A 17958-nucleotide genomic window follows, 5' to 3' on the forward strand; every position below is an offset into this window, starting at 1 on the left:
ATGCATACTACGTTTGTTAAGTTGTAAAACCAAAACAGTGTAAATTCCTGCTAGCGGGGCGGAAGATCTGACAGGTCACAATATTCCAGTCTATTGACCTGGTAACAAGCATTGATGAAATGCAAAGTGGGTTCCCAACGTCCCAACGTCCACCAGCAGGGAAATCGATCCTCCAATAACCCGCCATGAAAATTGGAAGAACTAGATTCCGATCTGATTTCCTGATATTGGGAAACTGATTTGTGGACTCCCGCCACATCTGCCCCCCCCCCCATCCGCCGCTGTCAGGAAGGGACAATTCCACCCATGGACTGGAGTCATGTATACCTACCATGTTTGCGACAGAATTCATTTCATCACTGATTCCATCACAATTAACAATATACTTTCAATTTATTACAAATTTGAATTAAAAAGACAATAAACTTAAGTAATTACACCTTAAAGAAAAACATTTGAAGAATTTTGTTTGAAGCAGATTGATTAGAGTAGGCTTGATATAAATTGCTCCAAAAGTGATCTATTGAGTAATCCCCTGCTCGAGCATATGTTGCAGATCTAATCTCTCTGCAGGTTGTCAATACACAGAATGGCATTCTGTTTTTCAGATCCAAATGTACTAAGAATTTAGTGCGAACAGAATATACTTTGCATTTAACTGAGTTTGTGGTTTTCTCCTTTCAGAAAATCCCAGAAAAGATCACATCTGGAGCATTTTTATTCAGTTCAAATGTGGGTTATGCTGCTGCTGAAAAGTTTAATTAAATGTATTATACATTATTTAATATACTGATTGAATGTTCGCTATGAATGATTCATCAACGATAGCAAGTTAATTCCTTGATTTCAATGTTTACTGTTCTGTTTCTTCTTCAAATTCAATCATGTCTTTGTAATTTCGTTTGAAAAAGCCACACTGCGAAATAAGGAGAAAGAAAATTAATGTAAGAAGTTATACCAAATGAGTATGATTAAGAAATAGCGCTTTGAAGGTTAAGGAAAAGTGACTTCAGAACTGGATAAGTGCTACCGGTGGCCAGTATCTGGCCATTTAACACCTCCATGGATTTACCTTTCAGACTGGATGATATGAATTTGTACTCCTGGCATGGAACATAACCATGGGGGCCACCTAGTGGAAGTTTGGGCATTGAGATCAGTCGGCCTCTGCAGGATTTTCAATCATGAGTTTTGATTTGTCCACCTGGAGTTCAATCCTTACTAATGTCCTCTCACAGTAAATGTGAATGTACAAATAATGGTACTTCACAATACAGATCTACAATTGAGCTTTGGAAACCTTAAAACTTATCATATGCTAAAAGAATCAGGAAATGAAACCAAGTCAACACTTGGTGGGAAAGAACATTGACAAATAACGGGAAAGGTGTCATAGTAAACCAAAGCTGATCACACACATCTCATGTTGAATGGGGAAATCTTGATTCAGGAATTTTGACAAATTTAAATAAAATATTAATGGCCCAGTTTTCCAGTGCTGTGTTTTTAAATAGGCCGTAACCTGAAAACCAGTCTGCTGATTACAATGGACTTGCTGGAAAAATAACAGCATTAAATCCCATGCCATTGGTGTCCATCAAGCTATTTAACTAATTGTCTCTTTCTATGGTCCTTTGTGGATTATGGCTAATTAACTTATTACCTGTTAATGCACAAATCACCCAAAAGTTTCTAACGATTAAGAAATACACTGGGAGTTGCAAATCAGCAGAGAAGACTGGCCAATTTACATCACTCCACTGTTTGGTTCACAGAGACGCTGGGCAGAATTTAATGCTGGCGACTGGGATCTAGCCTGTGGTTTGGAGAACAGCTAGGGAGCTCCATTTCAACCCCATTGAGGAAGGCCCATTGAAATTAAGTGCCCACCAGGAAATCCCACCCCATGAGGGCTGCTAGCCAATAGGAGGACTAGGGTCGGTAAAGGACCCAGGCCACAAGTGAATGAAGACGGGTTGGGGATCATGGGGAAGAGTGCATCAGAAGAAAGGGCAGAGCCGTGATTCTCAGTGGCAACCCTCCTTCCCAAGCCAGGTCCTTTATTCAGGCACTGAGTGCCTTTTTAATGAGGGACACCCACTGGAAGCCCGCTCCCCAGGTGGTGACTCCACCACCTGCCACTAGTTGGATACCAGTGGTAGTAGGATAAGGCCCTGAGATGGGCATTAATTGCCCACTTACAGGCCTCAATTAGCCTGCAGGCAGAAAGGCTATCCATGAGTTTTCCCGCCCCAGACTTAATCGGGCAGAGGCGGGAAGGCAGTGGGGTCCCCAGTCCGTACCCTCACCCCCAGTAAAATGCACTCCCAGCCCCCAAACTTACTGCTGGGAGTGCATTAAATCCTGCCTGATATCTCACCTTTAGCCACACAATTATCTTTAAGAGCTTGCTGGATTTGCACAATAGTTACCATTAAACGCACCACAGATCACCACTCACTATGGTCGGTAGTTCTATTTGTCTGTCCATTCCTCTGTGTACTGTGGTCCAAGCTCATCTATCCATTTACTGTCTCTTTGTATGCAGTAATTCTTTCTAAGTAAGTTGCACAAAGGTGCAACTGGAGACTGAGTGCAGCAAGACTGAGTGCTTAAATCCAGGCATTTTTTAAATGAGGGAAGAGGCGCTGTTCTGGTTTTTATAAAAAGGAGTGGTCCAAGAGAGCAAACTGGATACAGCAAGACCCAAGAGCTGAAGGCCTGAGGGATTAAATAGGTGTACAGGTAGGCAATTGGTGAGTTTTAAATTTTTATCCCCCAAACTAGGGCTGTAGTTTAAACTGCTACTGGGGAGATATAGGTATTGGCGTAATCCGAGGTGTAGTACACCTTTAAGAGAATGTGAGCAGATTGACCACGTGACTGTAAGACCCAATAGCTGTGTAGCTCAGGCTACCGTGTTTACAGTTGAGTCCGGCTGGAGAAGCACACATCATGTGCTCTGTTTGTGTAAATAAATAGCATGTGCTTCATTTCATATTGGTCTCTGTGTCTATTGTAATCGACTCACCTGCCTACAGATAAGCATGCAACCGGTTCGCAAGCAAAGCAACACCATAGTAGAACATAACAATTGGCAACGAGGCAAAACATGACCAGTCGACCACACCAAGGAAGCTGCGAGAAGTCAACTGAAGTGAATCAGCCATGCCCTGCAGTCTGATTATAAGTACATTACAATTGTAAACCCTCACCCTTATGTTATCTCCCTCCAGTATGCCACAATTTGGCCATATCGAACTGTTTGATCAGACCACTGATGACTGGTCACATTATATTGAACGCCTCACGTTTTTCTTTTTGGCCAACAACATAGAGAGAGAAGAGGCAGGCGATCCTCTTATCGACATGTGGCAGTAAAGCACACAGCCCAATTCGTAATCTAATGGCACCTGACGCTCCAGATTCCAAGAGCTTTGATGAGTTGGTGAATCTAGTGAAAAGCCACTTTAAGCCAAAGCCCTCAATAACAACACAGCATTTCAAATTTATTTCGAGGTATCGCGCCCCTGGAGAGATAGCCGCTTGCTATGGAGCAGCCTTAAAACAACTAACAGAGCACTGTGAGTTCGGGATGTCAATTAACAACATGCTAAGAGACCAATTAGTGTGTGGGATTAATGAAGATGTCATTCAAAAAAGGTTGTTGTCAGAAACAAATTTAGACTTCAGCAAGGGACTGGAGTTGGCACTCGCAATGGAGAGTTCAGTCAGGGACTCAGGAGAAATCAAGGGAACGCAAAACGGCGCCATCCTTCACGTCGGGAGGGAAGCACAGGTTAAAAATGGCACAAAAACGCTGGGCTCCCTGGAAAGGTGGGAAACAGCTGCCATTAACAGACCAGTAAAAAGCTATGGTTTAATGGATAAAAACCACATTAATAATAGCAGAATTGGAACCTGACAGCTTACAAATGAACAACAATTTAAAAAAACCAAGTGTTTCTACTGCCATTGCAATGGGCATATTATGCATTTTGTAAAGAAAGATTGAGGCAAAATTTCAAACAAAAAGGCAGGAGTCATGAAATTTGTATAATGGAGGAACCAGAAGAAAGAGAGTCAGATATTTACTCACTACACAACTTAAAAATGTGTAAAACAGAACCAAACTATGTGACAGTAGAAGTCAGCAGAAAACCCATTCGAATAGAGATGGATACAGGTGTACCACGACAGTCATAGGGGAACACACGTTTAAGTATCTGAATGGAGAAGGCCACTCACTAAAGTTGGAAAACTCAGATGCTAGATTAAAGACATATACTGGCAAAGACATATGAGTAAAAGGTATATGCAAAGTTCCAGTACAATATAGAAGACAGTCTGCTACCCCTGATAGTGGTAGCAGGGGAGGGTCCAACTCTACTTGGTCAGAACTGGCTTAAGGAAATAAAGTTGGAGTGGACTGAAATTTTTCAACTCAGAATTGAATGATCTGCAAAAATTATTACAGAAATATGCCTCTGTGATCAGGGAAGAGGTCGGGAAGATTCAAGTGCAGCAAGCTAAAATACATGTGGATCCTGGAGCAATCCCCAGATACTTGAAGGTGAGGTCAGTCCCCTATGCTTTATGTGGAAAAGTGGATATTGAATTGGACAGGCTGGAAAGGTTGGGAATCTAACAACCTGTACAGTTTTCTAAATGAGCAGCACCCATAGTTCCAGTACTAAAGCCTGACCAGAGTGTGCAAATATGTGAGGAACTACAAGTTGACTGTTAACAAATTGGCCAGACTTGACAGGCACATTATACCAAAAGTTGATAAATTGTACTCCAAGCTGGCAGGGGGAACTGCATATATGAAGCTCGGCATGAGCGACGCTTACCAGCAAGTCGAGCTAGAAAAGGCCTCTCGGGATTTTCTGACTATCAACACACATAAGGGGTTACACCAGTATACCAGGTTACCCATCAGAGTCTCATCAGCTTGTGCCATTTTCCAACGGACTATGGAAAATTCACTTCATGGTCCACCCCATGTGGTGGTTTATCTCAATAGTGTCCTAGTAACAGGACCAACTGATGAAGAGCACCTGGCTAACTTGGAAGAGGTATTGAAGCATTTCTCATAAGCCAGAGTATATTTAGGGAAAAATATATCTGCCAAGCAAAAGAAGTGATTGATCTGGGTTATAGGGTCCGCTTGCAGAGCCTTCACCCAGTAGAAGACCAGGTGAGAGCTATTTGTGAGGTGCCAACCCTGAAAAATGCCACAGAACTCAAGTTCTTCTTGGGAATCATTAAGTATATGGCCGTTTTCTCCCAAATTTGTCAACAGTACTGGCTCCATTATACGGGTTACTTAAGAAAAACCACAGGTGGACTTGGCAAGCTTCATAACAAAAGGCTTTTACGACATTAAAGCAGTTACTACATTCATAGGCCCAGTTGGTACATTTTGACCCAAAGAAAGAATTGATTTTAACCTACGATGGATCCCTTTATGGAGTAGGGGCGGTACTCTCCCAACAGGTGGCAGATGACTCTGAACGGCCCATTGGCGACATTGATTCTAGCCTCTTACTTTTATCCACTGGCCAGGAAGCCAGATTGCCAATGCTGACACACTGAGCCGATTATCCTTAAAGGACAGCAATGTGAATGTCCCCATCCGTCAGGAACTTGTCTTGTTATTAACCTTTCTGGATTCGTCACCAGTGAATACCAAACAAATCAGAGAATGGACAGACCATGATCCAGTTTTGTCTCACATCAGGGAACAAGTCTTGCAGGGATGATCTAACGAGCCAAAGTTGGATGAAATGAAGCCCTATTTTAACAGGAGATACGAGCTCACCTACCAGAATGGCATCTTACTGTGGGGAGCGAGAGTCATTGTGCCTTCCAGAGGAAGACAACCATAATTGTTAGAATTGCATAGCGCTCACCACAGCATTTCTGGAATGAAAATGTTGGTGCGCAGCTACTTATGGTGGCCAGGGATGGGCACTGAAATCAAAAACATGGTCAAGAGCTGTAAGCAGTGACAACAGGTGCAGTAATTGCCTCCTTCTGCTCCATTGCATCCTTGTGAATGGCCAGGAAGGCCATGGGTCCACCTCCACATAGATTACATGGGGCCTTTTTTGGGTGCAATGTTCCTCTTACTTATTGACGCTCATTCCAAATGGATAGACGTATACAAGGTGAGATCATCCACATCTGCCACCACCATAGACAGATTGTGTCAGAGTTTTGTGATACACGGTTTACCAGACAGAAGAGTATCTGACAATGGAACACCATTCACCAGCGGGGAATTCCAAAGATTTACAAGTCTCAATTGCATAACACATGTCAAGACCTCACCATACCACCCTGCATCCAATGGGTTGGCTGAGAGGGCAGTCCTGACCTTTAAGGCTGAAATGAAAAAACTAGATGGGGACTCTAATAGCAACAAATTTATTACATTTCCTGCTCAGCTACAGGACTACACCACATACGACCACCGGTATTGGCCCCGCAGAGTTATCAATGAAGAGACGTCTCAGGTCACGTTTGAGCCTCATAGGGCTGAATTTAGGGGGGAGGGTAGAGAGAAGTCAGGAGGCCCAGAAAAATGAACACAATTACCACAGTCATGAAAAAAACTTTTCAGTAGGAGAAGCTGTTTTCCCAAAGCACTTTGAAGATGGGCCCAAATGACTATCAGGTGAAATCCGTGCAGTGACAGGACCCCTGTCCTACCATATGTCAGTTGAAGGTTGGATAATCATGAGGAATGTAGATCACCTCAGGAAAAGGGAAAGAGATCCACAAGAAAAGGTGCACGAAACATTCCTGTTGGTAGAAGGAACCCATCTTGTTTTGGAAGTACCTGTGGAACTGTTGAGCCTGAGAGAGTCGAAGAGGCAAGCTTACAGTATCCTAAAGGGGAGCCAAGTGGTCAGATAACTCCTAAGAGGGAGGCCTCAGATAAACCATCTGAATTCTTAGAGCTACGAAGTCGACACGTTTGAAAAAGCCTTATGAGAGACTGGATTTGTAAACAGTTTAGTTTTGTAAATAGTTAAAATATTGTAAAATGTACTTTCAAATAAAGGGGGAGGGATGTGGTAATCTGAGGTGTAATATACCTTTAAGAGAATGTGAGCAGATTGACCATGTGACTGTAAGACCCAATAGTGCAGGCTACCATGTTAATGTTAGTTTTGAGTTGAGTCTGGTTAGAGATGTTAATGCTCTGTTTACGAAAATAAATAGTATGTGCTTCATTTCATATTGGTCTATGCCACTGCAGTATATTTTAATCGACTCACCTAACGACAGATAAGCGTACAACAGGTTCGCGAACAAAGCAACCCCATAGTAAAACATAACAGGTATTATATTAAATCTGTAGCGCAACTAGTTAACCTACACAATATAATACCATGTACTCTTTGAGTGATATTCTAAACATAAAAACTAATTAGTTAAATCAAAGTAAAATATAGATGGCAGGTAGATGATGTGCTGCAGCTGTGGCATGTGAGGGCTAGCTGATTGACAACAGTGTGATCTGCAGTAAGTGTCTGCAGCTTGAGGAACTGCGACTCCAAATTGATGAGCTGGAGTCTAAGCTTTGCGCAGTGCGATGCATCAGGGAGAGGAAAAATGACCCTGACATTTTGTTCGAGGAAGCAGCCACATCCCTTAGGCTAATTACTTCAGATTTGGTCAGTGGGTAGGGACAGGAGAATGTAACTGTAAGAGAGGGAGGTATGGAGCTCCAGAAGGTAGCAATTGTCTAACAGGTTTGAGATTCTTGCAGCTAGTGTGGACAAGAGCAGGGGCTGCAGGGAGGATGAGTAAACTGACCACGGCACTGTGGAGGGAGCATGAAGAAATGTAGTTGTAGTACAGGACAGTATAGCTAAGAGGATAGACGCTGTTCTCTGTAGCTGAGAATGTGCATCCCAAGTGTGTTGCCTGCCACGGTGCCAGGGTTAAGGACATCTCCTCAAGGCTGGAGAAGAATTGGAGTGGAAAGGGAAGGATCCAGTTGTTGTGGTCCATATGGGTACCAATGACATAGGTAGGACTCAGAAAGAGATTCTGCTGAGGGAGTGAGTATGGGCAGCCAGGAACTAAATTAAAAAGCAGAGCCATAAAGGTAATAATCTCTGGATTACTACCTGACCCATGAGCAAATTGGCATAGGTAAACGAGATCAGAGAGTTGAATGCGTGATTCAAAGATTGTTGTGGGAGAAATGAGTTTTGACTCATGGGGGACTGGGGAAAGACAGAGGTGTGGGATGGCCTTCACCTGCTGCACTGGGACTAATGTTACTGTTGAGTTGTATAAATAAGGCTGTAGACAGTGCTTTAAACTAAATAGTGTGTGTGAGGTTACATGAGGGGAAATTTGGAAAGTTAAAGCGAAAGGACAAAGCAATAATGCATGGTAATGGCACAGATAATGGTAACCAGAGTGTGACAAGTAGGGAGAGAGCATACAAACATAAATGCTTGCAGCATTCAGAACAAGATGGATGAATTGATAGCACAAATAGAAATAAATGAGTACGATATGATAGACATTACTGAGACATGATTGCAAAGTGACCATGGCTGAGACTTAAATATTCAAGGCTTTTTGACATTTTGAAAGGGCAGGAAGAAATGAAAAGGAGGTAGGGTAGCTCTGTTAATCAAGGTTGAGATCAGTCAAGTCATGAAACTATCTTGGTTTGGAGGGTTAAAATGTAGAATTAGTTTGGGTGGAGATAAGAAATACCAAAGAAGTCACTGGTGGGAGAGGTTTATAGTTCTGAACTCTGTTCTCTATTTTGAATCTTTTCCCCCCCAAATACCATTCTATATCTTGTTCTCATGTTTTGCTTTCAGACAGCACTGACCCTTTTTCTTCTATTAACTCATTCTGCTACTTTGCTTTCAGACAGTGCTGACATTTATTCTGCTATTAACACTTACTCTGAACAAAAGCTATCACCTTTATCCTATCATTACCACTCCTTTTGTCTTGTGTTTCATGACATATTTTCTGACCCCCAACCTATTCCTGACCTTCTATTTGCTCCAACTGCCCCATCCGCCTTTTCCAACAGCATAAAACCCAGCACATTTCTACCTCTCTCCAGCTCCAAACAAGTCATATTGGACTTGAAATGTTAAGTCTGTTTCTCTCAGATGCTGCCAGGCCTGCTGAGTTTTTCCAGCCATTTCTGTTTTTATTTCAGATTTCCAGCATCCACAGTATTTTGCTTTTATTTTAGGTTTAAATCTGGTCATGTGTAACAAAACAGGATTAATAAATGACCCCATAGTAAAGGATCCTCTAGGTAAGAGTGATCATAACGTGATGGAATTTCATATTCAATTTGAGGGTGAGATATAACACTGAGTGTACCTTTGCCAGATGGACTGCAACAGTTCAAGAAGTTAGCTCACCACCATCCTCCTAAGGGCAATCAGGGATGTGCAATAAACGCTGGCCTAGCCAGCAATGCCCACATCCCATGAAACAAAAAAAAAAAATTGGGGTCCAAAAGTAGTGTCTTAAACTTAATTAAAGGCATTTACAAGGATATGAAGACAAGTTGGCTAAAGTGCATTGGGAAAATTGGCTAAAAAATAAGATGGCAGAGAAGGAGTGGCAGACATTTAGGAGATACTTTATAAGTCTCAAAAAAAAAAGACTCCATTGAGAAAAACTCTATGAGAAGGATATACCATCTGTAGTTAACTAAGGAAGTTAAGGATGGTATCAAATTGAAAGAAAAGATGTACAATGCTGCAAAGATTAGTGATAGGCCAGAAGATTGGGGAAATTTTAGAAACCAGCAAAGAATCACAGAATCACAGTGCAGAAGAGGCCCTTCGGTCCATTGAGTCTGCACTGACACGTAAGAAACAGCTGACCTACCTACCTAATCCCATTTACCAGCATTTGGCCTACAGCCTTGAATGTTATGACGTGCCAAGTGCTCATCCAGGTACTTTTTAAAGGATGTGAGTTTTCCCCCGATTCCCATTGACTCCAGTTTTGCTAGGGCTCCTTGATGCCACACTCAGTCAAACGCAGCCTTGATGTCAAGGGCAGTCACTCTCACCTGACAACTGGGAAGTAATATTCATGCCACACAAGTGCCAGGCAATGAGTATCTCTTAAAGGGGAGAATCTAACCATCGTCCTTTGACTATCAATATCCTGGGGGTTACCAATGACCAGAAACTGATCTGGGCTAGCCATATAAACACTGTGGCTACAAGAGCAGGTCGGAATCACAGAATCACAAAGTGCAGAAGAGGCCCTCCGGCCCATCGAGTCTGCATCGACACGTGAGATACACCTGACCTAGCTACCTAATCCCATTTACCAGCACCTGGCCCATAGCCTTGAATGTTATGACATGCCAAGTGCTCATCCAGGTACTTTTTAAAGGATGTGAGGCAACCCACCTCCACCACCCTCCCAGGCAGCGCATTCTAAACCGTCACCAAACTCTGGATAAAAAAGATTTTCGTCACATCCCCCCTAAACCCCCTGCCCCTCACCTTGAACTTATGTCCCCTTGTGACTGACCCTTCAACTAAGGGGAACAGCTGCTCCCTATCCACCTTGTCCATGCCCCTCATAATCTTGTACACCTCAATCAGGTCACCCCTCAGTCTTCTCCGCTCCAACGAAAACAACCCAAGTCTATCCAACCTCTCTTCCTAACTTAAATGTTTCATCCCAGGCAACATCTTGGTGAATCTCCTCTGCAGCCCCTCCAGTGCAATCACATCCTTCCTATAATGTGGCGACCAGAACTGCACACAGTACTCTAGCTATGGCTTCACCAAGGTTCTATACAACTCCAACATGACCTCCCTACTTTTTAATCGATGCCTCGATTGATAAAGGCGAGTGTCCCATATATGCCTTTTTCACCACCCCACTAACATGCCCCTCTGCCTTCAGAGATCGATGGACACACACGCCAAGGTCCCTTTGTTCCTCAGAACTTCCTGGTGCCATGCCATTCATTGAATACTTCCTTGTCAAATTACTCCTTCCAAAGTGTATCACCTCACACTTTTCAGGAATAAATTCCATCTGCCCATTTGACCATCCCGTCTATATCTTCCTGTAGCCCAAGACACTCAATCTCACTGTTAACCACCTGGCCAATCTTTGTGTCATCCACAAACTTACTAATCCTACCCCCCACATAGTCATCTAAGTCGTTTATATAACTGACAAATAATAGGGGACACAGCACAGATCCCTGTGATAAGGCACTGGACACTGACTTCCAGTCACTAAAACATCCTTCTGTCATCACCCTCTGCCTCCTACAACTAAGCCAATTTTGAATCCACCTTATCAAATTACCCTATATCCCATGTGCCTTTGCCTTCTTTAAAAGTCTCCCATGTGGGACCTTGTCAAAGGCTTTGTTGAAATCCATATAAACTACATCAACTGTACTACCCTCATCTATACACCTGGTCACCACCTCAAAAAATTCAATCAAATTTGTTAGGCATGACCTCCCTCTGATAAAGCCATGCTGACTATCCCTGATCAAACCTTGCCTCTCCAAGTGGAGATAGATACTCTCCTTCAGAATTTTCTGCAATAGTTTCCCTATCACTGACGTGAGACTCACTGGCCTGTAGTTCCCTGGCTTATCTCTACAACCCTTCTTAAATAGCGTAACAAAGGATAACTAAAAAAAAAAGCAGGAGAAACAGCAGGAGGATGAGAAAACTGGAAGAAATATAAAAAGAGACAGTAAAAGCATCTACTAGTATATAAAAAGGAAAATAATAACAAAATTAAACATTAGAGGGTGAGACTGGGGAATTAATAATGGGAAACAAGAAAATGGCAGCGACTTTGAACAGGTGTTTTGTATCTGTTCTCACAATAGACTACACAAAAGCATCCCAAGAATAGTAGAAAAGCAGGGAGGAAAAGGGAGGGAGGAACTTAAAACAATCACTATCATGAGAGAACAAGTACTGAGAAAACTAATGGGACTAACGGCTGACAAGTCCTCTGGACCTGATGGCCTGTATGCTAGGGTTTTAATGGAAGTGACTGCAGAGATAATAGATGTATTGATTGTAATCTTCCAAAATTCCCTGTATTGGTTGTAATCTTCCAAAATTCCCTGGATTCTGGAAAGATGCCAGCAGATTGGAAATCCACAAATGTAACACAACTATTCAAGAAAGGAGGGAGTCAGAAAGCAGGAAACTATAGGCCAGTTAGTCTAATATCTGTCATAAGGAACATGCCATTATCCATTATTTATGAGGAAGGACATTTAGAAAATCATAATACAATCAGGTAGAGTCAACACTGATTTTGTGAAAGGGAAATTGTGTTTAATAAATTTATTAGAGTTCTTTGAGGATGTAACAAGCAGGGTGGAGAAAGGGGAATCAGTAGATATAGTGTACTTGGATTTCCAAAAGGCATTTGATAAGGTGCCACATAAAGGTTATTGAACACGTTATGAACTCGTGGTGTTGGGGGTGATATATCAACACGGACAGAGGATTGGCTAACTAACAGGAGTCGGGATAAAGAAAAAGGGCAGTACTGCCAAATCTAAAACCCCCTGGTTATCTAGAAGCATCCAAAGTAAGATAAAGCATAAAAAGAAAGTTTATGACAGTCACAAAAAACTTAATACTGTAGAAAGCCTAGAGGAGCATAGAAAGTAGAGGGGTGAAGTAAAAAGGTAATTAGGAAAGTAAAGAGAGGATATGAAAAAATATTGGCAGGTAAAAATCAAAGAAAACCCAAAGTTGTTTTACCAGTACATTAAGAGCAAGAGAATAACTAAGGAAAGGGTAGGGCCTATCAGAGATGCGCATAGTAACTTTTACTTTGATGCTGAAGATGTGGGCAGGGTTCTCAACAATTGCTTTGTCTCTGTCTTCACTAAGGAAAGGGATGAAGCAAATATTCCAGTTAAAAAGGAGGAATGTGAAATATTAGGTACAATAATCATAGAGAGGAAGTACTGGAGGGACTGATCCTTGAAGATGGATAAGTCACCACAGCCAGATGGATTGTATCCCAGGTTGTTAAAGGAGGCCAGGGGGGAAATAGCAGGTGTTCTGAGGATCATTTTCCAATCCCCACTAGATACAGGTGAGGTACCAGAGGACTGGAGGTCTGCAAATGTTGTACCATTGTTTAAAAAGGGTGCAAGGAAATTGTAGACCAGTCAGTCTGACATTAGTGGTGGGCAAATTATTGGAATCAATTCTGACACAGAATAAACTGTCACTTAAAGAGGAACGGATTAGTCAGGGATAGTCACCATGGTGTTAGGGGAAGGTCATATGTAACTAATTTAATCAAACTTTTTGAGGAAGTAACAAGGAGGATTGATGAGAGTAGTGCGGTGGATGTTGTTTACATGGATTTTTGTAAGGCTTTTGACAAGGTCCCACATGGCATACTGGTCAGAAAAGTAAAACCTCATGGGTACAGGAGAGTGTGACAAGTTGGATTCAAAATCGGCTCAGCGACAGGAACCAAAGGGTAATGGTTGATGGATGTTTCTGCGAATGGAAAACCATTTCCACTGGCGCTCCACAGGGCTCCTGTTGGGTCCCTGGCTGTTTGTTGTGTATATTCATTATTTGAACTTAAATGTGGGTGGCATGATTGGGAAATTTGTAGATGACACAAAAATTGGCCATGAAATTGATAGTGAAGAGGATAACTGTTGTCTCCACAACTATATCAATAGTTTGGTTGAGTGGGCGGAAAAGTGGCAGATGGAATTCAATCCAGATAAGTGTGAGGTAACGCATTTGTGGAGGGCAAACAATGCAAGGAAATGCACAATAAATGGGAGGATATTGGAAGGGATAGGGGAAATGGGAGGCCTTGGTGTGCATGTCCATATGCCCCTGAAGGTGGCAGGACAGGCGGATAAGGTAGTAAAGAAAGCATATGGAATGCTTTCCCTTATTGGATGAGGTATAGAATACAAAAGCAGGGATGTGATGACGGAACTGTGTAAAATGCTGGTTAGGCCACAGCTGGAATTTTGTGTACAGTTCTGGTCACCACATTACAGGAAGGACATAATTGCTCTTGAGAGAGTACAGAGGATATTTACAAGAATGTTGCCAGGGTTTGAAAATTGCAGCTATGAGGAGAGATTGGATAGGCTAGGGTTGTTTTCCTTGGAACTGGGGAGGCTGAGAGGTGACCTAATTGAGGTGTGCAAGATTATGAGGGGCCTGGGTTGCCCATTTCCCCTGACAGAGAAGTCAATTACCAGGGGGCACAGATTTAAGGTGATTGGTGAAAGGGTTAGAGGGGACAGGAGGAAAAACTTCTTCATCCAGAGGGTGGTGGATGTTTGGAATTCACTGCCTCATTTGGTGGAGGCGGAAACCCTCAAATCATTTAAAAGGTACCTAGATCTGCACCTAAAGTGCTGAAATCTGCAAGGTTATGGACCAGGTGCTGGAAGGTGGGATTGGAATGGACAGCTGGTTTTTAAATTCTTTTTTTGTTTTTTCTTTTTCGGCCGGCGAAGACGCCATGGGCTGATTGGCCTATTCTGTGCTGTAAATTTTCTGTGGTTCCACGGTTCAAGTTTAGCAAACTGTAACTAGTAGAGTGCTGCAGGGATTAGTGCTGGGGCCTCAACTATTTAAAATCTATATTAATGACTTGGATAAAAAGGGACAAATTGTATTGTAGGCAAATTTGCTGACCATATAGGTAGGAAAGAAAATAGTGAGGAGGACACAAAGGCCAGGATTTTCCAGCCTTGGCAGATCCCGCTGCGGCAGATGTGGCTGGTCATTCAAACTTCCATTCACTTCGGCGGGACCGGAAGATCCCGCCAGAGGGAGGGGCCAGAAAGTTCTAGCCGAAAAGTCTGCAAAGGGATATGGATAGGTTAAGTTAAGTGGACAAAAATTTGGCAGATGTAGAATAATGTGGGAAAATGTGAGGTTGTCCACTTTGGCAGGAAGAACTGAAAAGCAGAATATTATTTAAATGGAGGGGGATTGCAGAGTGCAGAGGGATCTGGGCATCCTTGTACATGAATCACAAAATGTCAGCTTGCAGGTACAGAAAGTAATTAGGAAGGCAAATGGAATGCTGGGATTTACCACAATGAGGATGGTGTATAAAAATAGGGAAGTCTTGCTACTAGTATTGGTGATATCACACCTGGAGTACTGTGTACAGTTTTGTTCTCCTTACTTAGCAAGGATATACTTGCATTGGAAGCAGTTCAGAGAAGTTTCACTTGGCTGATTCCTGGGATGAAGAGATTGTTTTATGAGGTAAGATTGAGAAGGTTAAGCCTATACTCATTGGAGTTTAGAAGAATGAGGCAATCTTATTGAAACATAAGATTCTGAGGGGGCTTAACAGGGTAGATGCTGAGAGGATATTTCCTCTCGTAGGGAAACCCAGAATTAAGAGGCACAGTTTAAAAAATAAGAGGTCTCCCATTTAAGATGGAGATGAGGAGAAATTTCTTCTCTCAGAGGGTCATTTGTCTTTGGATTCGCTTCCCCAGAGAGCAGTGGAAGCTGAGTCATTGAATACATCCCAGGCTTAGACAGATTTTTGATTGACAAGGGAGTGAAGGGTTATGGGAGACAGACAGGAAAGTGAAGTTAAGGTCACAATCAGACCAGCAATGATCTTACTGAATGGTGGAGGAGGCTTAATGAGCCAAACGGCCTACACCTGCTTCTATTCTTATGTTCTTATATCCTAATCTGTTTATTCCTGTCTGTGTGCAGTAGTTGTATTAGACCTCTCCATTTCCCTTTGTATGCAGTGGTTCTATCTGACCTGTCCTTTCACTGTCCCTTGGGGCCGCTTCGTCTGGTCGGTGAGCAGGGGGACAGGCCCCGCTCGCCGGCACATAAAATGACGCAGGGTGACGTCGGGTGTGCGTCTCGATGTCACCCCGTGTCATTTAGATTTTCAGTTCGGCAGGCGCGCAGCTGATTCGGCTGTGCGCCCACCAAACTGTCAAAGGCCTATTAAGGCCATTAAAAAAGTAATTAAAGCGATTAATCGGCCTGCCCATCCAACCTTAAGGTTGGTGAGCAGGCTGGGAGCCCAGGCAGGCTTCTGAAAAAACATGAAACCTCATCCAAAGGCGGGGTAAGGTTTCATGAGGTTATTAAAATTTGTATGAAATCTCTTAGTAGAAGAAATTGACATGTCCCACTTCATGTGACAGTGGCACATGAGTGGACATGTCAGTAATTTTTTTTCTCATCTTTATTTATTGTTTCAAACCTGAGCCGATCTCCCTGAGGCAGCACTTTGCCTCAGGGAGATCTGTGCGTGCATGCGTGAAAGAGCGCACTCCCAGCTCAGGGAATGCCCTCCCCCCGCCTGCCCGCACAGGGTGCGCATAACGCTTCCTGTTGGACGTCACGCTGGGCGGACCTTAATGTCCTTTAGGGAAGAAAATCTGTCTTCATTACCTAGTCTCGGCTACATGTAACTCCAGACCCACAGCAATGTGGTTGACTCTTTGCTGCCCTCTGAAATGGCCTAGAAAGCCAATCAGTTCATAGACAATTAGGGATGGACATCAAATGCTGGCCTTGCCAGCAACACCCACATCCCATGAAAGAATAAAAAACAAAATGCATGGACAATATTCATTCTGGTCATTCAGTCTTTTGCTTTGCAGCTGACAAAAAGACATCTTGGTGAATAGAACTCTTCTAGTGTCTCCCAGCAGCCAATTGATCCATTGACCAATTTTGGTTGCTGTGTAGGATTCAAATATCGTGAGGTGGGCTGCATAGAATTCATACATAGTAATGTGGACTGCATAGGGTTATTATATAGTGAGGTGCACTGTGTAGGATTAACATATAGTTAAGTGAACTGCTTTGTATTATCATATAGTAAGGTGGACATATACAGTATGAGTTACAGCCACTCTTCAAATGGCAGTTCGTTCAATGTCATTATTTTCTTCTTCACTCAGCAGCAAAGGGTTAACATGATGCACATTAACTGGATCTGTAAGGCCATGATGCAAATGCTCAGGTTTAAGATAATATTCAAAACTAAAAGTGCTGATGGTGACCACCCTAGTATCAACTTCCACCATGAACGTTTAATATTGTTTTCTATTCTTGACTGGTGCACCTGTATCTCCTTAGTTTCCAAATATAATTTCCAAGCACTATCTCTTACTGAAGTTAAACATTAATCATCATGGTCAATGTCCATTCTACCCACTCAGTCTCATGCTTTGCAGTTGATAAGACAACATCTGGAGTGGGTCAGAATTCATCCCCTCTCCTCGTTTCTCGGCAACCTGCTGATCTATCAACTAGTTACAGTTACTATAATTCAGTTTGATTAATAACACTCAACTTTCCAAAACTCCTAACACCATTTTCCTCCCTTTGTGTGCAGTATTTTGTGGCATATTTGTTAAAATACAAACATTTTATTTCTTTGACTACAATTTTTATTCAAACTTTACACACAGGACCAATATCCATCTTAATATTGTGTAGTGAGATTCAAATTACAGAATTGTTTTTCCTTGCTCCTGTATAGGATGGATTTAGACAATTACACTTACTTTGTAAAGAAGTATAATCAACAAAAGTAGAAGCAGGATTCCGCCAACTGAACTCCCAGCCACCACTGGAATAGCGTTAAAGACCGGAGTATTTACAATGTTCACATGTACCTAAATAGGAAATAACCAGAGTTAGCAAGTTATTAAGTTTTTAGCAGAAAAAGGAGTTTTAAAGGGGCTAATTTTCCAAGAAAAAGGGGCAAATTTCAATGATGCCCAGGATTTGTGGAGTTCCCTCCAAGGTGAGCTGACTGTCTCTGCTTACAACAGAAACAGCTATATGCTGCCATGGTAATGGGGATGCAGGGGGAATTCCAATCCCTCTTGCCTCATTCATTATTCCAATAATAGAGGGTGCTCAGAAG

The 17958-nt window shown here is 42.5% G+C and overlaps 1 protein-coding gene across 2 annotated transcripts in view; it reads right to left on the reverse strand.

The window, feature by feature from the left end:
- Positions 1 to 378: 378 nt before the first annotated feature.
- Positions 379 to 17958, reverse strand: part of LOC121282961 (integrin alpha-E-like) — a 312306-nt gene continuing 294726 nt past the window's right edge. For both annotated transcript variants that reach the window (XM_041196807.1, XM_041196806.1), the window contains exons 37-38: positions 17594 to 17704; positions 379 to 916 (exon numbers count right to left, since the gene is read on the reverse strand). In XM_041196807.1, coding sequence (XP_041052741.1) covers positions 854 to 916; positions 17594 to 17704 — 174 coding nt within the window. In that variant the 3' untranslated portion in view covers positions 379 to 853. The remainder of the gene's footprint in view (positions 917 to 17593; positions 17705 to 17958) is intronic.

This window comes from Carcharodon carcharias, chromosome 10 (genome assembly GCF_017639515.1).
Source record: "Carcharodon carcharias isolate sCarCar2 chromosome 10, sCarCar2.pri, whole genome shotgun sequence".
Classification (NCBI taxonomy): Eukaryota; Metazoa; Chordata; class Chondrichthyes; order Lamniformes; family Lamnidae; genus Carcharodon; species Carcharodon carcharias.